Source organism: Pezoporus wallicus, unplaced genomic scaffold, assembly GCF_028554395.1.
Source record: "Pezoporus wallicus isolate ANWC-B61680 ecotype Strahan unplaced genomic scaffold, APGP_CSIRO_Pwel_v1 contig_4722, whole genome shotgun sequence".
In the NCBI taxonomy this organism is placed as follows: domain Eukaryota; kingdom Metazoa; phylum Chordata; class Aves; order Psittaciformes; family Psittacidae; genus Pezoporus; species Pezoporus wallicus.
In genome coordinates this window covers 1875846-1898554 of record NW_026641840.1, presented here as the reverse complement: position 1 = coordinate 1898554, position 22709 = coordinate 1875846, and the positions used below count along the sequence as shown (strand labels likewise).

The window sequence follows — 22709 nt, the reverse complement described above, 5'->3', positions numbered from 1 at the left end:
CCTCCAAAGGGATTTTAGCTGCAAATCCCAATCAAAATTGCCAACAAACCTGCTCTCCTTCCTCCCCCTTCATTCCAGCAGTGCCGGGAATGCCAGTTCCTGCAATCCCCTATAAGGAAAGCACAGCATTCACTCAGGAAAGCTGGTCCCCAAGGCTGCAGAATGTGGCATTCAATGGAGCAACCCTATATCCAGGGGACAGGGAGCATGCAGGGCTTGGGCCATGTCTGGGAGGAAACACTGTTCCTGAGAGCAGGAACCACAGAGGAGATCTTCCACTGAGTGGAAACAAGAGGATGCAGAGGATGATAGACTTGGATGGAGATGGAGCATCTACTCAACCACACACCAACTCCAACCCATACAAGCAGGCAGAGAAGGGGAATGGTGGAAGATCCCAGTGTGCCTCCCCACATGTCTACCTTCCTATTACTTTTGTCTCAGCTATTCCTAGCTGATGGATTCAGCAAGCATCTAAGTAATGACCTTTTCTCCCCTTGGTCCAGGCAGCCCAGGAACACCATGTGGCCCCACAGGGCCTGGCAAGCCAGGTTTCCCCTGAAAAGCAAGATACAGCATCAAATCTTTCTCTTCCAAACTGGTTGTTACCAATCCTACTAAAGAAAAGGTTTAGTTTCAAGTCTGCAGAAACACCAGCAGAGAAATATATACCCTGATGTGCCTATCTAGGGGGTTGGAACTGGATGACCTTAAGGCCTTTTCCAACCCAAACCATTCTGTGATTCTATGAACTGGCCATTGGTGAACCACTCACCAGCTCTCCCATGCTTCCCCTGTCACCCTTAAGGCCATTCCTCCCACGAGGGTCCTGCATGGAGCACAGGACAGTCTTGCTGCATGTCCCAGCAGCCCTTTATGAGCCTTGATGGACATCTAATAGGTATGAAAGCCTATTGCCAGCTTAGAAATACTACTAATAAATGCTTCTCATCACATGCAGAAGTAAAAGCCAATCTCAAGTACTTACCCTGATTCCTGAATCCCCTGGTTCACCCTGAAACACAAAGGACAATGTGAATTACCATAGGGTGGTAATTTAGAGAGGGGTCATTTGTAAATTTAGTCCTAGTAAAAAGCTCCTGCAGGTTGACAAACCCAGAGACCAAAATCCCCAAGGGAAGACAGAGCTTTAGCAGAGGTTTCTGCTACATTGCATGGTCCAGACACCTCAACCTGCAATATCTGGTGTCAACCCCTCATCCCTTTGGGTAAAGCAGAGGAGCTGAGGTCTCCTGGTGTCTGCTGAGTCTTTCTGACTCATCCCCAGTGCAAGGAGTCATTTGGTGATGACCATCAGGCCAGTTTTGGCACAGCACAAGTGATCCTGTGAATTCCACTCCAATCACTGAACAACCATCCTAGGGATACGGAGCTAGAAAAGGCTTAGCAGCCACTGAATCCAGTCCCATGTCAGACGAGGCTGACTGTAACCATTCCAAGTTCCATCATCAATTCCCACTGTGTTCAACAGCAGGGCCCTGATGACAGACACACTTTGCAATGCCTCCTCTGATATCTCAATGGGAGAATCCCATGATGGAGAGGAGAAATGTGCATCCCCAGGGCCCCTGATTGAAGAGTATCCAGATTATGGGCTATTCTGGGTCTCCTCCTTCTGTGGCCTATCACAGAACCAAGCTTCAAATCACCACACTCACCTTGATGGGGATCCCTGGTGGCCCCTGTGGCCCTGGTAAACCTGGTGGTCCTGTTACCCCAGGAACCCCCGGCTGTCCTTTTTCTCCCTGCAACAATGAAAACCAGGATAGGGATAGATGTGAGCGCCCTCCCAGCTCCCTTCCCTTCTCTGCAAGCCCCTGGGAGGCTGAAGGGTCCAGCACACCTTGGGTATAATACTCACAGGGGGTCCAGGCTGCCCATTTTGTCCAGGAATCACCTCCACTCCTCCCAGGACATAGCCTGGTTCACCCTGTGCACAAAAGGAGAAGGATACATTCTTGGCTTCATCAAGCAGACAGGCAGTATCATGACTTAAGAGGCAATTTCGTGATGCACAAAAGCAACTTTAAAGCCAAATAGCCCTTTTCAAACCACCTACTTGCAGCAACACCTTAGCAGAGATACCAGAATGGCCATGACATGAGCTTTGCTTACTGGCATGGAAGAAAATTAATCCCAGGGGAAGAATAAAAGGTTGGCTTTCAGCAGGATCTGTTCCATGATCTGTAGCCATACAGGTGGATGCAAGGAAGAAGGAGGAATGTGCACTGGGGCTTTGGGAAAGACAGAACAATTGCTCCTGGGATCTGCCTTACAACTGATCGTGAAGCCTTACCTTTCTGTGTCCTAAATGTATGCAAACAGGCTTGCTCATAATGGAAACTCAAAAAGGCAGAATGACCCAACTCAGGGCTACCTCCTTCTGCAAATAGCCAAGATGTGCCAAGAGCCTGTGACAAGGACTGAGCACTTGTCTCCATAAAGACATCAGATTCCCCCTAGCAAAGCTGAAGACCAACTCCCCAAGCTGGAGACTTGTGTAGGGCTTGTTAATGGAGCTCAAAAGCTCATATTAACCCAAGGTCACTGGGGATGCCTGGAAATTAGAGATCAGAGCAATACAACAGCTTTTTGCCACTGAAACCCGGGAATGAAACTCACTCTGTCTCCTTTTGGCCCCGCTGGTCCCGGATAGCCAGGAGATCCCTGGAATTAAAACAAATCCTGCTGCATTGAACAGCAAAGCACCCATAAGACCATCACTGTGGAATGTTCAAATTACAGACCTGCTTCTTTAAAAGCAATTTCATTTGCTTTTAAAGCGAATACGAAAATAGATTTTGGTCCCAACATTGATGATAATCATGTATTTGTCACCTGTGGGGCCAATGTGTTGTAATTCCTTCTCTAGTGATGGGTGCACGTAGGATGGACACCCAATGCAGTAACAGTATAGTATGTCCAAGAACCAATGGATGCTGTGCATTTTTACTTACAATGGCTCCTTGGATGCCAGGAGGACCCTGCAAAACAGGAGAGGAAGATTAGAGAGCCATGCTTACTCTTCTCTTCAATGGCACTTGGACAAAGCTTGTTAGAGCAAATACATACCATGAGTCCAGGGGGACCAGGAGGACCTGTCCGCCCCGGTCTGCCCGGCAGTCCAGGAATGCCATCCTTCCCAGGTAGACCCTAAACATGGGGAAAGTAACAGCATGTGGGTTATGGGCCCAGACCTGCAAACCCAAAGAGCTTCAAGAGCTTTAGGTATAACCCAAAGTGATGTACCTCTCAAAAACCACCTCTTGTGAGTCTGCAGTTGCCAGCACACATATGTACACATATTAGTTCCCATTTCCCCAATTTTCAAAGCCAGCATGGAGCAGGATATACCAAAACACCAACATGGAAGACCTGAAGATGATTCCTTGGTTCTAATCTTTTCCATGGTTCTAATCTCTTCCTTGGTTCTAACCATTTAGATACATATTTATTGAGTGGATGATTCATGCTGGTGAACTCACCCGCTCTCCTTTCTCTCCCTTTGTAGTAAAGCTGTATGGGTCATAGCCACCATGAGCTGGTGAGCCCCTGGAGCTCTGGGAAGGAAAAGAAAAATAGAATATGATCAGGGAATTATTATCCACCAAAGGACAGCATCAAACCAGAGTGATCATGAAACACAGACTAGCACGCTTGGCTTATGCAACAAAAGGAAGAAGCAGAGCTGACCATCCAGGAGGCCTGTTCATATCCTCAGGCTATTTAAAGTCCCTTGGAGGTCATACATTATTTATTTTGTCTCTGGTTTGCACCAAAATTGGGAGAACAGGATGAAGAACACAGTTGTGTGAGGCCAAAATGCAGTCAGGGGATGTTCTGATGCCTCAAGAAGTCTTGGCCCATGTCACATCTACAGTTCAGGATCTTCTTTCTGTCTCAGTGACACTCTAAGTATTCTTGGTTACATATCTGCAAGACTTCAGGGTAGTGTCAATGCAATTCTTCTCCCCCACCATGGAAGAAACTGTAGAAATAAGCTTGGCAGAGATGAAATAAAGACCCTAATTCAACCATCCACGGACAATATTCACCTCACCTCATTTTAGACTGCCACAGCATCAACTTCACTTCAGTGTGGACACCTGCCTGTGAACCGAAACATGATCAGACTTGGCTGACCACACTGACCAAGCTACTAGGGAGACCCCCATGTTCTCCAGTAAAGCTAACATAGACTGCTCAATCTTGTTAGCTACAAGCCACATCAGTAAACTCACTAGACCAGCACACAGGCTCTGGGTCTGTTCTACTGTTCTTCATATCCTTGGGCTTTCTGCTTGGTGGGAGGAGTGGGTAGATTTGCCTCCTGCCATTTTATTTCTGAAGTCAGGAGCAGTGGCAGCTGCTTGGTCTTTTCAGTGGCTCCCATGGAGCCTAGAGCTATCCGAGATGCCACAGAACCTCTGGGGCATCTGCATGGGCAGATATGATGTGGGCCCTATGGAAGGCCTGCGGCTCACTGGTTTGCTGGGAAGGAGCACAGGAGGCTGCTGCATTTCCCATGCTGAAATGGCAGCTTCTAGGATGACCTTCCCAATCATGGACACGGTTTCCAAAGTGAAGGGTCTTGACACTGACACAACTCCACACCACACAGATACGATAAAGTGACCTGATCAGAGCAGTCATCAATGTTTCTTTAAATACAGTCCCCTAAGCAGACACCAATGAACTAATTCTCACCTTTAAACACCAAGGACCGCAAGCCTTCTCTTCTCTTTGGATATGTGGCTCGGTTGATGACGGATCAGGGATGTGTGGCTTGCTCTCTGTGTCACCAAACAGCAACCGCTTGTCAGCTTCATGCCTGGCAACCTACAGCATGGAGGTTGGCTTAGATTAGTGATCCTGCAGGCTTTGGAAGCAGACATCAAACACCAACCTTCAGCAGGTCTCAAGAGGTCTCTGTGCTTTTATATCACCAACCTTTTCATTGAAACAGCCGTAAAATATCACTGTTGGAGATACTCTGTCGAAGAGATCACATCCATACCAATGACCCAGCAACCGGAGTTAGAAGAGGGCAATGAATTTATAACACATCCAAGTGCTCTGCAGTGGCTTTATTCAACAAAACTTCCAAAGCCATGTTCTGGCTTCCCCAATTCTACCCCCTTGATACCAAACTTTGTTCCTTATCTCTCGGGTTGGACAATGAGGTCAGGATTGAACCCAGTGTCCTAAATCTGTTCTAACTTTGCTTTAAAACTTTGCCTAAGGAAGAAGATTGCCCTTTGTGTGCATGACCCACACAAAGAGATGGCTCATAGTCAAAGCTCTATGAAGGATCTCACCTCCCCAGATGGTAGCTGGGTCCCTGAAGGCTGAGGGTCAGAACAAATGACTTCTATGAGCTCTCTGAGGATATGAGGTAGGTCATCGAATGTGCTGACGTAGAACACATTCTGGAGGTTCTGCTGCAGCAAGATGCTGTTGAGCTCAATGGGGTCAGCTCCTGAGACACCCACAGCAATGATGCGGATCCCTGAAACACATTGATCACCCAACTGAAGTAAAAGTGTTTGAGATCAGAGTTTACAAACCCCATCATCACCATTTTCCCGTTAATATCCTCTGCTGGGATCAGTTACTCCGATAACACGAGCACAGACCTGAAAGCAGCATGTGTGAGCTATAGCAAACCAAGAGACACAAGCTAGGAACAGAAAGAAGTGAGAAAAGCCAGAACACACACATCACACAGTGTATCTCACTCCACCCCTTGGAAATCCATGGAGAACCAAGGGCTCAGTGAAATGCAACGGGGCAACTCTTACCCAAAGCATGGGCTACTCTGGCCGGTGGCAACACATCATCCTGGGATTGCCCATCAGTCACAAGCACCATCATGTGAGGGAAATCTGGTCTCATCCCTTTGGAGGACTGAAATAACTCCTTCAGCATGTAGGTTATACCAAGACCTGAGCAAACAAAAAGAAAGATCAGAGGCTGGGTTACCCAGGAATTTGCAGTCTGACCAGTTTCACCCCTGCTTTTTCTGACCTGCTCTTGTATTTGGATCAGCCTCATTTTTGTGTTCCTGACCAATACTACTGAGCCAGGAGGAGGTATTTAAGCCTTCAGTTAACACACATAAAGCTTCCCTTTATGTTGACTGATGGGAAGACATTATTTGGGCCATTTGAAAATGGCAAGGTTAAAACAAGCTACTTTCAACTTAGTATTACTGCTCATGGACCTTCAGGGATCCAGGTAAACCCTACTGTTCCGCTGGGAATAAGCATTTGGAAAGTCCTGCCTGTCTCTGAGCTTTTGAACTACATAAACCAAAAGTGTCTGGATTTCTGAGACCCTGAGCTAATGAAGAGCTGTGCTACTTGTCAACGAATGGGAACAAAGGACATTAGGTGATGAAAATAGGAAGGGGCACGTAGTTTTGTTGCTTGGGTTATACAAGGCAATAACAGAATTTGCTGATGAAAACGTGCATACAGAGAGCAATAAAGATGCTTCAGCAGCCGCTCTCCTCACCTAATGTCTATGGGGTTTATCTCCAAGCCAGACGTAAAAACCCCCTTCAAGTGCAGGCAAGGTTATAAAATTATGAAGGGGAACCCAGCAGTAAACCCGGTATTTAGATATAGGACATCAGGCTGCTTGGACAGACCATCCCTGGCAATCAAACTGCATTCAATTCTCTGTCCTCAAACTTTAAAGAGCTTTGGGCCATAACTTTCTAACCAAGTAAATGGGTTCAAAACACTCAGATGCTTTCCCTGGCCTTCAGACTCTGTCTTGGGGCTAGAAGGTCAACCCCATGTCTGCAGCTCAGCCATACCCACCCGTTCTTGTGTTGCCTCCAGTATAGTGCAGGCCCTTGATGGCTTTCAGGGCACTGTTGCGGTCATGGTGCTGGTTGAAGTAGAAGGCTGTCCTGGGCTCCTCACTGTATTGAGCAACAGCAACCTGCCAAAGAGAAGGGGGTTAAAACCATGGAGGGCTCAGGCACACAATAAACGTGCCATCACTCAGTAAACTGCCTTGAGTTAGATGATACACTAATTAGATAGTTAATACTAGTTAGATGATAACTAGTTGTGGCGGAAAAAGAGCAGAGACAAGAGACTGTGTTTCTTGCAGACTGAAACCAGGAACAAAAATGTCTGTCAGGTTGGCAGGCACATAGGGTACAGTCCATATGCTTAAGGGTAGGTAAGATACTCTTTCTGACTCTCCAGGGCATCACAGGTTTCTGCACAGGCTGGAGGATACAGAATAGGACCGACAGAAGACCGGCACACTTTGGGCTGCTCATGGCTGGCTGGGAGCATCTCCTGCTGCAGTACCTCCTACGGCAGCACCATCCCTCCTGAATGAAACCCTTGCTGGCTTCCTTTTGCAGTCAACAGGGATCTACTCAGCTCATATTATAGGACCTAAATTGCTTTCATCACCCCAGAATTGTCTGATAAGCTGAGGCAACTGCATCATGTACCTAAAGCTTCAAAGCTGCCTGCAAAACAAAGAGTGCAAGAAGTTCCCATCTCCTGATCAACTGAAAGTGAGCTATGTAGGTCTCTTTTTTTGAAGAGCTAGTTCAAATGTTACATTAATTAAGCACAAATGACCCCAAATAAATGATCTACGGAGTCTTCCCTTGGCTTTGCTGTCATTTGCTGTAGGCTTCATTTGTCCTTGGGGTGTTTCACAGCACGGCCTGGGGATCTCATCCTCTGCTTGTCTAGAGGAGGCCTCTGCTGGCATGTGCCTTGTCTCCCATCTGGGCCCCAGCTTGGGTCTCTAACCATCAGCAGTGTGGATGCCGGCAGAAATGGGGCACTAAAGGGGTACATGCCCCTAACACATCCCTGGACTCCATAACCTAGACACCATTTCAGTAGGTCTGGAATTGCTTTATTCCTGTTGAATTTCTGGTCTTGGAAAAATAACCAAGAAATGGAAATAGATCCAAACGAGTAAGCTGACATTTAGGAAACTTCTATTTGTGTCTTTGTTGGACAAATACATGTCCTTAGGCAGAGCACTTAGTCCTTCTGATCCACAACATGTAAGCAAACAGACTGCTCTCAGAGTAAGGGTGAGCAAACGGTGAACCCTTGGAAGGAAAACACCTCCAGGAGAGAGAAGCACAAAATCTTGCCTGTGTCCCTTCAGGCCCAATCTTAGGGAAATAGGAAATGATCCGGAAGAGGAAATCCTTCACTTTCTTGAAATTGCCCTGGCCAATGCTCGAGGATTCATCCACCAGGAACCCGATGTCTGCTTTGAGCTTGCCACAGACTGCAGAGGGAAGAGAGGATCTCTGTAAACTGGAGGGGGTCCTAAAGCAGAAGCATGTTTCTTTATGTTCAGAGCAACAAAACAAACCCAATACTTCTTGTGATGCCCACAGCTGGTGAGTGAGCAGGCAGCACCTTCACCTGCACAGTTCTAAGAGCTTCATTCCATTTTATAGGCTTTGTGTCTTCCCTTTCCCTGATATTGTCCCCTCTCACTACTCAATGAATAAAGGCTAGTTTTGCTTCTGAGATCAGAGAAGACCATGGTCCCTGGTGGTTTTGGCCCACTGCTACATCATCATCATATCACACACAGGTACACACTCACTTGGTCCAGGGACAGTCGTCAGCAGTGCAGACACTGCAGTGGTTGATAGTGGGGTCTCTGGGGTTGGTGGTAGATTTGTGCTGGCGGCCAGTGGAAGAGGAGCGGTCCCCACATTGCTGGGAGATATGGATGTAGATCTCATCATATCCAATTCACTTGGAGTGATTAGTGCAGGTGACCCTACGTGAGGTCCCACTGTAAGAGACAAACAGAAGAGGTGTTTTTAAACCTCTTTTAGTTATGTTTTAAACCTCTTTTGGTTATGTTTTAAACCTCTTTTAGTTATTTTTTAAACCTCTTTTAGTTATGTTTTAAACCTCTTTTAGTTATGTTTTAAACCTCTTTTAGTTATGATGCCACAATCTACCAAAAGTCAGAAGGGTAAAGAAGCCAAGAAATTAGCCTCAATAGCATTTACCATAGACAAAAATGCTATGCAAGTCTCCAGCCTTCATACCTGTTTGCCCAAGGAGAGTTGTCTCTGGTCCCTCAGTATCTACAAAGATTGGTCTTATAGAAAACAAATACATCTCCTTGGCGCTCAGTCCCATCACTCGATACGACCTCGAAGCTGCTGATAACAGCTCCTGGGAAACATCAGAAGCTGTAGAAAAGGGAAAAGAAACCATGCATTGACTGGGAGCCAGAGAAACTCAAAGTAACTCCCATTTCTGTAGCATCCATCTTCCAATAACATCAACTTGGACAAACCAGGAGCTTGGGCATAAATTGAGTCCTTGGCTTCAGAGCGGAGGCTCTTGGTAAGACATGTTTGCAAACTGCAATGGTCAGGTCCTAAAGCAGATGAACTAAGCTTGTTTGCATGCAAAAAGGGAATTCTTGAGTACATGAACAGGAAAAGAAAATTGGAATTTGTACAAGTATTTAGAGAGGGCATTTGCTTTAAATGGTGCCTGAGGCTGAGCTCTGTGGTAGACCAATGGTTTGCAGTGGTTGGCATGGTTAGAAACAGGATTTTTTTTGTTGATGAATGGGAAGTTTGATGAAAAGTTGAATCAAACTTACTTGAGAAATACAATGGATGGTTTGGATTTAAAATAATGATAGGAAAAAGCTGCAAAAAATGTCATAATCATGTTTTGACCTTTTAGAAGTGTCTCATTTTGGAAATACTGATCGAAGCGTTTTGGCACTGTTCAAAGTGGAACTCGCACCTTTTCTTTCTGAAACAACATTTTCCCTTCAAAAATAGGAAAAAGTTCAATTCCTATGGAAAGAAATTAAATCAGTGTAAATGATTATTCCATTTTCATTAAATGTTCTCAATTACTCCCCAAAATTTTGGAAGGGAGATTTTGCTCCTTCTTGGAGTTTGACTCAAAGCACTCTACTTCTCTCCCTTTGGGTAGTTCAAATAGTAATAACTGGTTTAAGATGACTGTTACCTTGCCCAAAGAAATTTGCTGTGTGAAACACAAGCTGACAGCACTGATGAAGCACAGACCTACAGGAGTCCACCACCCACTCTAGACTCCCAAAGAGGCAAGTTCAGCTACTTTTCCTTTTCCAGCTACGCCACTGAGCAGTGCTAAACCCCTTTGATTCACGTAATAGGGATTTCACATAGAATCCCAGACTGGTTTGGGTTGGCAGGGACCTTAAAGCTCCTCCAGCTCCAATTCCCTGCCACAGACAGGGACCCCTTCCACTAGAGCAGCTTGCTCCAAGCCCCTGTGTCCAACCTGGCCTTGAACACTGCCAGGGATGGGGCAGCCACAGCTTCTCTGGGCACCCTGTGCCAGCGCCTCAGCACCCTCACAGGGAAGAGCTTCTGCCTAAGAGCTCATCTCAGTCTCCCCTCTGGCAGGTTAAAGCCATTCCCCTTGGCCTGGCCCTACAGGCCCTTGTCCAAAGCCCCTCTCCAGCTTTCCTGCAGCCCCTTCAGGCACTGGAGCTGCTCTAAGGTCTCCCCTTCAGGAGCCTGCTCTTCTCCAGGCCAGCTCAAAGTCCTTCTTGTCTCATGGGAGATGAAGGCTGGCTCTGGATGGAGCCATACATATGGTTGGTCTTGTTTAACACTGGACAGAGGAGGTCTCTAGCTGGGACAACCTCAAGCTGTGTAGAAGGGGACCCAATCTTTTATAGGTCAGGCTGGCTAGAATGAGCCAGCAGGGAGGAGAGCATTATATGAGCTTAAAAGGGGGGGGGGGGAGGAACATGTGTAATGTATGAGCAGTCATTTAGGAAAAAATCAAGTTGTGGACAAGAAAATTAATCAAGCCACCAAGAGACCCAAAAGAAAGGAATTCTTAATTGCCTTTATGCACTAATGTTGGCAGCTTGGGTGATTAAACAAGAGAAACTGGAATTACCCACTTATAAGTATAAATCTGATCTCGGTGGTACTATTGAAACGTGGTGGCAAGATTCGTCTGATTGGAATGTGAAATCAATAGTTATAAACCTATTTCAGACGGATCGATCCAGGGAGGGCACAGGGGGACTGTCAGACATGGTGATATCCATTTTTGAGCCCCTGACAACCCTGAAAGCAATGATTTTTGGATACTTAGGGGTCGATACTTTAACAGCATGGCACAGGAGGGGAACGGTTGCATTAGATCACTTAAATCACCCTCGAGAACTGAATGTTCACTTCCTTAATCACTTACCCATAATATGTAGAGCAACAAACTGATGCTACCACAGGAGACTTCATCCTGAGTGACATATGCTGCAAGTCTTAAGCTGCCAATACCAAAGTGTCCTTGGAATTACAATAAGAATGAAAGCTGAAGACCTGGTAACTCCAAAAAGCACTGCAGGGAGCACAGGGGAATTGTGTCAGGTTTCCTTTTCTTTATTGACTTGGGAAGATGAAGCAAAAAGTCAGAGGCTGAAGCAGCAATGGCAGGGAAGTTGCTATATTCAAAGAGATTTAAGCCCATTCCAGGAAAGAAATGATATAGCTGGTGCTTGAAAAGGGCAAACCCTGTAAGGGCAAACCAATGGGAAAAAGAAAGATACACTGGAAGTTGTGAGCAATGGTTAAGGAAGTTTTGAAAGCTCTTTACCATAGAGAAAAGCTTTTAAACAGAGCATTAAGGTTCTATGGATGACAAAGCCCAACGTTTTGGTTCACTGCAACTATCCCTGATGGACAGGTAGTTACCCTAGAGGAAGAGATACTGATAATGCCCACCAGCAGAGCTTTCCTAAATTGAATCACAAGGTGGTTTGGGTTGGAAGGGACCTTAAAGCTCATCCAATTACAACCCCCTGCCATGAGCAGGGACATCTTCCACTAGAGCAGTAATTTTCATGTCTCCTTTTTCTTCCACAGAGGATTTTGCCATGGCCAAATGGATCATCTTGTGAGCCTCCTCAATGGACCAGCATCTATTTTTCCCCTTCTTTTTCAGCCAAATGAAGAAGCTGAGATGAAGGGACATGATGTATGGAAGGCTCCAAGGCCAACCCTCTGTTCTTCTGCTGAACGAAGTCCAGATGGATCCAAAAGAAGGGACTGTATTGGTGCCAACAGTGACAGCATCATCTATCCCAGGTCAAACTGGGTAGCAGGGAGACAGACACAAGTCATGAGACTTGAAGGTAGCAGCAGCCACTTAAGGGTAGCGGTGGGAAGAAGTTTCCTAGCTAATACCTGCCACTTGCATCTTCTGCAGCATCTGCTGGTTCCAAGACCAGGTACAGACCAGAGGGCAAGCCAGATACATCCATGCTCCATCCTCAATTGCCCCTGGGTCATGGGGAAGCTCACACAAGACGGGACCAAATTCCAAGCCACCCTTCTTCCCCTCCCCCAAAACCACATTACCTGAGGACAAGCGCCACGTTAACATGTACATGGATGCTCCAGGAACAGCCCTCCAAGTCAGCACAATGCTGGTCTCTGCAGCCTCCTGCACTGTGAACTCGGTCACTTTGGGTAAATCCACTGTTGGAAGAGAAAGAAACAAAGCTTAGGGTGGGTAGAAGCTACCACTGAAAGCTTGGTTGAGCCAGAAAGAAACTGATGCATCCTTTGGGAGATGTACATCCTGACCCCACTGAAATCAAAGGAAAAAGTCCAGATAGAAATAATGAACATGAAGCAAATCTCTGCTACACTTGTTCACAGCTCCAGTTGTTGGTGAATCTCTGATGATATATCTACCCTAGGGTGCAAATATGTGTGCGCCAGGAAACACATCTTAGCCTGCAAACAGCTTTGGAGATCTTCTGCCTCCTAAAACACCATGTGCCTGGTATGAGGAAGAACCCTTGCAGCACTCCAGGGTTTTCCAGAAAGCTGGATCAAATCAGATCTTCAACTGGTGGGAATCAGTGGGGTTTTAGCAAGTAACTGTTGGCAGATCTTTGGCTGGGTGTTTCTCTAAACTGATTGTGACATTTGAACTGCTGGCATGGGAAATTAAGATCTTGCCTGCTCGTGTGTGCCACATGTTAATGCTCCTTGATGCCACAGCACTGGATCTACTCCCCTGACCCTCTCCACCATCTCATCTGCAGCAGCAACCAGGTCGCATGATGCCACAGCATCGTGAGTGATGTTTTGTCTTTTTCTACTGGAAATGGTCAAGATGCCGTGACTAAAGAGATAATTCCAAGATAATGAGTCACAAAAATAACATCTTGTGGTGGTTTTTGACAGGGGAAGACAGGCAAAGTCCCATGGTTTCTCAGTAATAAGGAGAAAGGACCAATGCATGTTTTCTAGCATGCTCCTAGTGGGACCTGAGAAATAATAAGGTGTCTATCAGCCAATGTTGCTCTTTTCCATCCTCACCTCTCATCATAGCCCCTAGGAAGAGACAGCCCCATAGAGATGTGTGAGAGGTGCTCTTGCGGTCCCATACTCACAGGTTTTGGCTGTGAGGAGCGTGGGGCTTCCCTCCTTTCCCCTGATCACTGCAGACACGCAGATGGTGTAGGTGGTGCTCTCCTTCAGTTTGGGGATCGTGAAGGAGTTTGTCTCTGCTGCAACCAGCTGGGAGGTTTCCAAGCCACCTGAGAGGAGACGTTCCAAAACCCCACCGTGTACATAGAAAGGACAAGGTAATTCCTATTAACAATCATTGTTACAGCAGCTTCCTCATACAGAGTTTATGGGACTTGGGTCTGAGCTCGTTTTGCATACGGGGAAACTGAGGCACAGGGAGGTAAGAGATATGGTCACAAAGGCATCACATGAGCTGTTGGAAGGGATCCGCTTCTTTGACGTCCCAAATCCCAACTATGCCTATGTCCAATGGATACCATTGTTAGTGACTAAAACCTGGTTCAGTGACAGGGCTGCAACCTGGCTCTGTAAACACTATGGTTCTTACCTGCCCTGATTATCTGTGGGAAAAGGAATGAGCTCATCTAAGCTCCTATTTTGGGGGTTCCTTGTGCTCTGTCCTTATAACACGCTTGACAGAGAGACCAGGTTGCTTACCATTGAATGGCACCCAGGATATCTTATAGTGAGTTACTCCAGGAAGCCTCTTCCAAGACAGCTTCAAACTATTTATGCTAGTGTCAGTAATCCTCAGATCCTGGATGGTCCGGATGGGGTTGGAGTCTCCAGAAGATGCTGGAAAAATGATCCAGGGTAAGATGTTTGAAGTAACAGTTCAAGTTACACAACAGAAGGTTCACGGCCCTGAAGAAAGATTTGGGTATTTATGCAACACCTACTTTCTGGTTTGGGTTGGAAAGCACCTTAAGATCATCCAGTTCCAAGCCCCTGCCATGGACAGGGACACCTTCCACTAGAGCAGGTTGCTCCAAGCCCCATCCTACCTGGCCTTGAACACTGCCAAGGATGGAGCCTGCTTAACGTGCCAGAAGGATGTGTCCACTCCTGCTCATGAGAAGAGCCATAGATTACTGCTACCAGCTATGAGGGCTGCTCATATCACTCCACCATCAACGTGCAATGCACAAGACCATGAATCCAACCTTTACATCGCAGCACGAAGAGGGTTGCTCCACCAGGACATACCTGTGCGGTGAGTCAGGGTCACCTCTGGCCCCTCGGCCTTGCTGAAGACAGCCCGAACACTGACTTTATACAGGGTGTTGGGCAGCAAGTGGTTGATCCGATAAGACAACACATTACTGCCCAGGTATTGAGTCTTGGCAACCTGGTTTTCTGTCAAAGAAAAGGGATATTTCAGAGCTTGTAGCTCTGCAGTGAGGCTGGTGGCATCCCTCCAAAAGAAACAGAATCAAGAATCACAGAATCAACCAGGTTGGAAAAGCCCTTTAAGCTCATCCAGCCCAACTGTTCCCCAGCCCTGCCAAGGCCACCACTAACCCATGGCACTGAGGCCTCGTCTCCACGCTGTGTGAACACTTGCAGGGACAGTGACTGCAGCCCTGCCCTGGGCAGCCTGTTCCAATGCCTGAGCACCCTCTGGGGCAGGAATTGTTCCTCAGCTCCATCTAAACCTGCCCTGGGGCAGCTTGAGGCCGTTTCCTCTTGTCCCATCCCTTGTTCCTTGGGAGCAGAGCCCAGCCCCTCCTGGCTCCATCCTCCTGTCAGGCAGTTGTAGGGAGCCATCAGGTCCCCCCTGAGCCTTCTCTTCTCCAGACTGAACCCCTCAGGTCCCTCAGCCATTCCCCAATGTCTCCCTTGTAATGAGAATAGCCATTCCTTGCTGTATTACTGCTTCACAAACTTGGGGGTTATCTTCATAAACAGAAGTACATGAATACAAGGAAAGAAGGTGCCATCGCCAGTGGGTGCAGGCTGAGGCCCATGTTTCTCAATAGTGAGATCACTTTCTTACCCCAGGCAGTAGATGAGGAGTTTGGAAAGGTGTCTACCATGGCCATAGACACATGCAACCTTTCTGCTCACCCTTTCTCTGCTCACCTTTGCCTGCCCCAACAGGGCTCCAGGTGACTTTGAATTTGGTGGCCACTGCTGTGGCACTCCAGGCTATAGACAGGCTTGTGCTGGTGTAGGACGTCACCTTGAAATTGGACACATAGCCAAGAGGAGCTGCAAGGTGAGGACAGAATTAGACAGTGCCCTGACTATTGTGAAACGGGGGCTCCTCATTGGCAGTATAATGAGGCCAAAATGATATAAAAGGGTTAAAAGTGGTATCTTTGCTTGTCCTCAGTGTCTCATCATCACACCCTGCTTGAAGCCTGGGCCACACATGCACAACCTACCTCCCTTGGCATCAAGGAGCACATTCTGCTCTAGATGCATATGGGAACACCTCTGGAAGCCCAGGACAGGCAGTACAGTGATCCAGGGAGATGTGAGAACCAAATCCCAGTGCCCTCACACTGTCTGCAGGGTGAAAGATCTGCCCAGAGCTCCCAGGGGTGCTGAACATCAGTGTTTGCCTGTGCTCTTCTTCACAAAGGCCAGCCCCTTATCTCCATACTGTATTCCAGGGTTGCTAAACATGAGAAGGAGAACTTAGAATGGTTTGTGTTGGAAGGGACCTTAAGATCATCCAGTTCCAACCCCTGCCACAGGCAGGGACACCTTCCACTAGAGCAGCTTGCTCCAAGCCCCTGTGTCCAACCTGGCCTTGAACACTGCCAGGGATGGGGCAGCCACAGCTTCTCTGGGCACCCTGTGCCAGCGCCTCAGCACCCTCACAGGGAAGAGCTTCTGCCTAAGAGCTCATCTCAGTCTCCCCTCTGCCAGGTTAAAGCCATTCCCCTTGGCCTGGCCCTACAGGCCCTTGTCCAAAGCCCCTCTCCAGCTTTCCTGTAGCCCCTTTAGGCACTGGAAGATGATGGGAGCAGCATGCAGGAAGTACAGTGTAAGACCTTTGTAGGGCTACACAAGGTTGAACCAGAGGTGGAAGAGTTGTTGTGTGCTGTAGTAGCTACTTGAAGGTCCTGCCCACACTCACATGTCCTGGCTGAAGTTGTGATCCCTGGTCCCTCCACTGAGCCAAAAAGCACATAGAGGGAAATCACATACTCGGTGTCATGGGCCAGGTTGCGGAGCGTGTAGGCTGTGGTTGACTTGTTGAGGGCCAGCTGGTGAGGACGGTCTTTGCCAAAGAACTCTTTGGAAGAGAGGAAATGAATTAGGAATGGGTGAAGACTGAAGAGTCTGGAGAGCAGCTCTGCTGCACGCTGGGAAGGACACCATGCTTTCCTTGGCAGTCCATCTCCAACTTAGCTGAACCTCAGCTGAAGGACACCACCCATGTGTGCACTGGGGCAAGAGTTTTCCTGTGGCTATTTATTTGGGAATTTGAATGACTACAGGATCAAAACCAGCTCAGAGGAACCAAAGAAACCAAACCAGCTATCACATCCAGGGCCCACATTAACATGGGCATGTGCTCTGCCTCTCCCCAGCATCTGCAGGGCATTGCAAAGCTCCTGCGCTAGATCATCTGCTCCGCCTGTTCCCTGAGGACCAGGCAAGGTGATGTAAGACTGTGTTGGGCCAGGATCAAGCTGAATGTAGTTTCTGCAGGCACCCTGCCCCTGGCATTGTAGGTCAAGTCCATTCCGGTTTCAGTTCATAGCCTGAAGGTGTGGAAGAGGCTGCTCAGAGCAATTATGAGCTGCATCTGCACCCCTTTACCCACCACCGCTGAGGTTCCCAGTGCCTCATCTCTCATGCTACAGAAGGAGATAGAGGTGATGCAGACTGAAGGAGAGCTGGATCTCACCTGGTGTAGGACCCCAAGCCACTCGGTACCCTGTGGCCCCAGCAACTGAGTCCCAGGAAACCAGAGCACTGTTGATGGATATCTCACTCACTTTCAGCATCTGGACTGTGCTTGATGCCACTGCAAGAGAGCAGGGTTGCCCAGTTGCATCAAGGTCCCAACAGCACCTGTGTGGCCCCCCAAAATTATAATGACCCAGACTGCCTTCTGCACCAGATGACAGGCAGGGTGGTGACAACAAATGACACCAGCTCTATGCTGCCAGCCCCATCCATGTCTACTTGGGCTGTTACTCACCTGTCATTGCTTTACTGCTCACCACTGGTCCCTCGACATCCCCAAAGATGGGGTTGACGGTGACGGTGTACTCTGTGCCAGGCTGCAACCCCTGGATCATGTAGTAGTTGTAGGTGCTGCTGAGGTTCACATCCTGGATGCTGCCCTCTGCAAAGGGAAATGATATCTGGGTTCCTTTGGGTCACCCTATTTGGGTCTCCTTGTCTGGGAGGGCAATGGGCAATCATGCAAACAACCATTACACCGTGTGTGAGACTCAATAGCATTCCATCCTCCTGGTTGCATGTGCACCAGCAAGGTCTTCAAGCCAAAGGTGGTAGGGAAAGGGCAGCCCTTAGTGACACTGTTTAGTGGTGGCCTTGGCAGTGCTGGGGTAACAGTTGACGTGATGATCTTAAAGGTCTTTTCCAACCCCGTTGATTCTATGATTCCAAGAACAAATCTTGGAAGAAGAGCTAATGTACAAGCAGGTAGAAATAACCCACAGCCATTGGGGCAGACCTCTGGGATCACCAATAGAGCAAGGCCACTCAGGGCTTTGGAGGCCAAAGAAGATAAATCAGGTAGCAGCACACAAATGGCCACACATGGGTCTGGGAGCAGTCCCGTAAGAGGGTCCACACCCCCCTCAGCCCTGGGTGACTCAATGCTGGAGTCATTTTGCCTTCCCTGCAGGACACTGGAGGCAACTCATGCCCAAAAAGACAGAATCCCAGACTGGTTTGTGTTGGAAGGGACCTTAAAGCTCCTCCAGCTCCAACCCCCTGCCACGGGTCTTCCACTAGAGCAGCTTGCTCCAAGCCCCTGTGTCCAACCTGGCCTTGAACACTGCCAGGGATGGGGCAGCCACAGCTTCTCTGGGCACCCTGTGCCAGTGCCTCAGCACCCTCACAGGGAAGAACTTCTGCCTCATCTCCAACCTAAACTTCCCCTGTTTCAGTTTGAACCCATCACCCCTTGTCCTATCACTACAGTCCCTGATGAAGAGTCCCTCTCCAGCACCCCTGTAGCCCCCTTCAGACACTGGAAGCTGCTCTGAGGTCTCCACACAGCTTCTCTTCTCCAGGTTGTCTTCACATGGGAGATGCTCTAGCATATGATATATCCTTGTTGTGGACTTGGAACTGCTCAGCTACACCTCTCAGCATGGCAGGAAAAGAGTTAAAACCTAATCCCTTGTGATCACACCCTGCTTCAGACGGGCAGAGATGTGAAGGAGCAGATGCTGGGGTTTTGGGGAGAGGCTGCCATTTGCAGTTTGGTCACTGGAGGGTGCCATGTCCCCATCTTCTGCTCCATCAGCACCCTGAGCCCCATCCCCCTTCTCCCATCCCAGCCATGGACCTTCCCCCTACATCAGCCGTTTATATTCATCCATTCTCTGTTAAAAGCGAGAGAAGAAAGATCAACCCCCTCCAGTGCTCGGGACGGCTGCGGAGGGATGGGCAGAAGGTACCTGGATCCCCACACTACTGCATCCTAACACATAGGCCCAGGATGGGACGGAATAGCGGAGGAGGACCTGAAAGGGCCCAGCAGTTAGGGGGGGATGCTCCTTGGGGTTTTGCCACCCCTGGATTTGTGGTGAAGTGCTACCAGGTTTAAAGAGCTGCTCAGAAAGAGCAAATATGGGGTGATGTGCTCTTGTTGCTTCATCTGAGGATGTCCTGCACTGTCCCCTCAAGAAGGGATGTCCCTGTTGCAAAGACATGGCAGGATGAGCATGTGTGCTCCATTTCTAGCTGGGGCATTGAACAAGGAGTGAAGTTTGGGGTGGGATATGGCTTTACTGAAGAGATAGAATCACAGAGTGGTTTGGGTTGGAAAGGACCTTAAAGCTCATTCAGTTGCAAGCCCCTGCCATGGGCAACGACACCTCCTCCTAGTCCAGGTTGCTCAGGGCCCTGTCATATCCATTTAATGAATAATGATATTCATTACAAAGCAATAAAGGCAGTTTTATATCTCCTTTGTAAACATTTTTCCCTTCTGATGTCCTCTGGAGCTGTTCTCCAGCTAATCCTCCCTCCCCTGGTGGGAGATGTCTCCTTATTTCATAACCAGAGGAGCTGAGCCAGAGGGGTTTGTGCTGTTTATTCAAAGCCTGTGATGGAGCCCAGGTGTCCTGACATCCCATCTCCTCTTTGAACCACAGAAACATCCATCTCCCAAGGCCAAAACATGCCATCAAACCTGAATTTCTAACTCCTGCTCCCCCACACCAGCAGTGAAAACATGTTTGGGTTCAGGGCATGGGAGAAGCTCCAGCTGCAGAGGCAGATCTGCCTTCAAACAGCAAAGTTTGCCTGAGAATAAGGATGAATTATGGGATGCTGGGGGATGAAGCCAGGTCTTTATGCTGCAGAGAGAAAAGCAACAAGCACGGGCACTTCCAGTCTATAATATGTAGTACCTGTCCCTCCAAACAGGGGGGTAACCCATATGCTCAGGGGCTGTGTAATGTGCTGCTCTGCATGGAGCACTTCACAAGCTTCAATCCAGCTGTTAACCCCTTCCAACACTGCCCAGGTCCAGTAAATCCAGCACTAATCCCATGTTTAAAAGGCTGGATACCCATTAGGCTGCTTTAATGCAGAGCCAGAGCAGGTATCTTAGCATCCATGGCAGAGTTCATCATCTGCATCCACGGCAGAGTTCATCATCCACATCCATGACACAGGTCTTGGTTTCAAGCTGCTGATTTATCCCCACATACAGACAACGGTTTTTGTGTTCAGCTCTGGGCCCCTCACTACAAGAGAGACATTGAGAAGCTGGAGCAGGACCAGAGAAGGGCACTGGAGCTGGTGCAGGGCCTGGAGCACAAGTGTGATGGGGAAGGGCTGAGGGACCTGGGGGGTTCAGTCTGGAGAAGAGAAGGCTCAGGGGGGACCTGATGGCTCCCTACAACTGCCTGAGAGGAGGATGGAGTGAGTGCTGGAACCCTTCTGGCCCCTGCAAGTGTTCACACCCCGTGTAGATGAGGCCCTCTGTGCCATGGGTTAGCGGTGGCCTTGGCAGTGCTGGGGTAAAGATTGGACTGGATTTGCTTAAAGGTCTTTTCCAACCTGGTTGATTCCATGATTCTAACTCCCTCATTCATGGATCCCCAAAAACCTGTTTCCCTCCAGCTTCTTAACTGTGTGGCTGGACAAAGAGTGTGTTGGTACATCCAGTACCTTGGGGACCTCACAGCTCCCATTTCTCCATCCCCCTGCTCACTGATGCATGCACCCCATCCCTGTGTCTTTACCTGCTGATGTCCAAGTGAGCCTGTATCCTGTTGCTCCCCGGACAGGGCTCCACCTTGCCTGGAGAGCGTTGGTGGTTTCATTCTGCAGCAAGATGCTTTTCACAGGCAGGAGCTTCACTGGAAGGAGGACAGGGAACAAACTTGTCAGTGGAGTTGTGGAGGGCAAGCAAAGCTCTTGCAGAGCTCCCACCTTTCCTCCCAAGAGCACAATGGTGTTTGAAGGTGTCCCAGTCCATGCATGTGAAGGTTGGAGTTAGGGATCAGTTGAACCCTGCCCCTTTGATGCACATGTAGCTGCAGCACTCACCAACAGTAAGGTGCTCATCCACAACAAAGGGATGTTCACAGCACCCAGGGCATGAAAGGACCAACCAACAGCCTCAAACCACTTACATGTTCTCCCCACAGCAGCCACAGGCTGGCTTGGCCCCTGGGGATACACTGCATAGATGCTGATGCTGTATTCTCTATCCTCCTGCAAGTTACCCAGCACATGGGAAGAGACATCACCCCGCAGGACCTTCTTGTAGGTCATTCCTGGTCTGTTGGCTGCAAAGTCAAGGAGAAAAGCAATGGTGAAGCCTTCCCACTGCCTGTCTACATCCCATAGTTATGAAAAGTGTGCATAGGAGCAGGTTCAAGTGCGTGGTTGAAGTCCCCCAACCCATGTGATGCTGCTGAGATTTATGTCTGCAGCTATATCCAAACATATATGAAGGCTGTGTTTCAGCCCTCCAGACCATATGAAAGGCTTGAAGTTACCCTCATCCACACCAAAGCAGGCACTTGAGCATGAAAAACATCCATGGTCTGGATGTGACAGTGCAAATGGGTACAAGGCATCCTCAGCATCATCCCTACCTTGTTCTTCAACAGAAAGTCCTCCAATGAACTCTGCCCTGTTTTGGAGGAACCACACTTCTTTGTGGTTCATTGTGGCACCTTTCGTGTCCTTGGGTCACTGCTCCTTTTAAAGCAAACTCCAAGAGAAAAGAATCCAACCTGAACTCACCTTTGGAGATGTAGATCTTGTAGCCCTCCAGTTTGCCCAGTGGAGGTGTCCAAGCCACCTTCAAGCTGTAAAGTCCTTCTTCTATCACACGGAAATTAGTGACCGGAGGCAAAGGGGCTTTGGGGTACAAAAACATGGCAGAAATAGATGTGACAGTGCTGGGATGAAGTACCATGGCAAAGAGCCTTGGGAAATGTTTTGTCTTCGAGGACAGGGAGACACAAAGCTGAGTAGCATCAATTCTCCATGCGGTCTCCTTAAATGCCACCATTCACCCTCTACCAAACCCTTGTCCACTTAAGAAGTGAGATGAACCCCCCCCACCCCCTCAGAGCACAATGCTTCCTCTTTGAATGGTGTTTGGAACTGAATTATCTACCCACTTCCTCCTAAGCAGAGAAAACTCTGCAGTGGTTTCATGCAGACTGAGCAAGGACGCGTGAATCAAACACTACTTGCACCTATGGATGCCACTCTTATAATGAGGAACCCATTCTGGTCCAGCCAGCCATGGCAGACAGATTTATAGCTTCTGCCTCTGGCTTCATGTTGGGGATAATAAGAGAAGAGATCAAATGACTTCATTTCCACCCATAAAGACATTAAATCTTATTCCTGGCAAGTCCACATGAGTCAACCCCATTCAGATTTATTCATCCTGTTGGAGATTGTCCCTCAAGAAGACAAACAGCTTAAGACATTGCAGGAGGCGGGGAAGAAACAGAAGACAAGGGAAAAAGGGAATAATTCTTTACAAAACCCCTCTGGCAAAGCAGATTTGATGCTTCATCCAAACCAGGGAGTGGAAGCAGCCACCCCTTAAACTCTTAAACCTTCTCAAATCAGTGCAGAGGCTTCTGGGACAAAACCTGCTCCATCCATC

At 48.3% G+C, this 22709-nt stretch overlaps 1 protein-coding gene across 1 annotated transcript in view; it reads right to left on the bottom strand.

Annotated features, from left to right (window-relative positions):
- The window catches only part of LOC130608014 (collagen alpha-1(VII) chain-like), a 110180-nt gene that overhangs the window by 64862 nt on the left and 22609 nt on the right, over positions 1-22709 (bottom strand). Inside the window, exons 5-32 of the mRNA XM_057425596.1 lie at positions 21827-21943; positions 21208-21363; positions 20815-20931; positions 17562-17708; positions 17265-17384; positions 16488-16646; positions 15482-15610; positions 14606-14755; positions 14057-14194; positions 13480-13626; positions 12434-12553; positions 9092-9238; positions 8635-8829; positions 8168-8307; positions 6849-6972; positions 5823-5966; positions 5340-5530; positions 4729-4860; positions 3507-3581; positions 3094-3174; positions 2979-3005; positions 2644-2688; positions 1883-1951; positions 1680-1766; positions 989-1015; positions 776-829; positions 487-558; positions 50-109 (exon numbers count right to left, since the gene is read on the bottom strand). Coding sequence (XP_057281579.1) covers positions 50-109; positions 487-558; positions 776-829; positions 989-1015; positions 1680-1766; positions 1883-1951; positions 2644-2688; positions 2979-3005; positions 3094-3174; positions 3507-3581; positions 4729-4860; positions 5340-5530; positions 5823-5966; positions 6849-6972; positions 8168-8307; positions 8635-8829; positions 9092-9238; positions 12434-12553; positions 13480-13626; positions 14057-14194; positions 14606-14755; positions 15482-15610; positions 16488-16646; positions 17265-17384; positions 17562-17708; positions 20815-20931; positions 21208-21363; positions 21827-21943 — 3170 coding nt within the window. The remainder of the gene's footprint in view (positions 1-49; positions 110-486; positions 559-775; positions 830-988; positions 1016-1679; positions 1767-1882; positions 1952-2643; positions 2689-2978; positions 3006-3093; positions 3175-3506; positions 3582-4728; positions 4861-5339; positions 5531-5822; positions 5967-6848; positions 6973-8167; positions 8308-8634; positions 8830-9091; positions 9239-12433; positions 12554-13479; positions 13627-14056; positions 14195-14605; positions 14756-15481; positions 15611-16487; positions 16647-17264; positions 17385-17561; positions 17709-20814; positions 20932-21207; positions 21364-21826; positions 21944-22709) is intronic.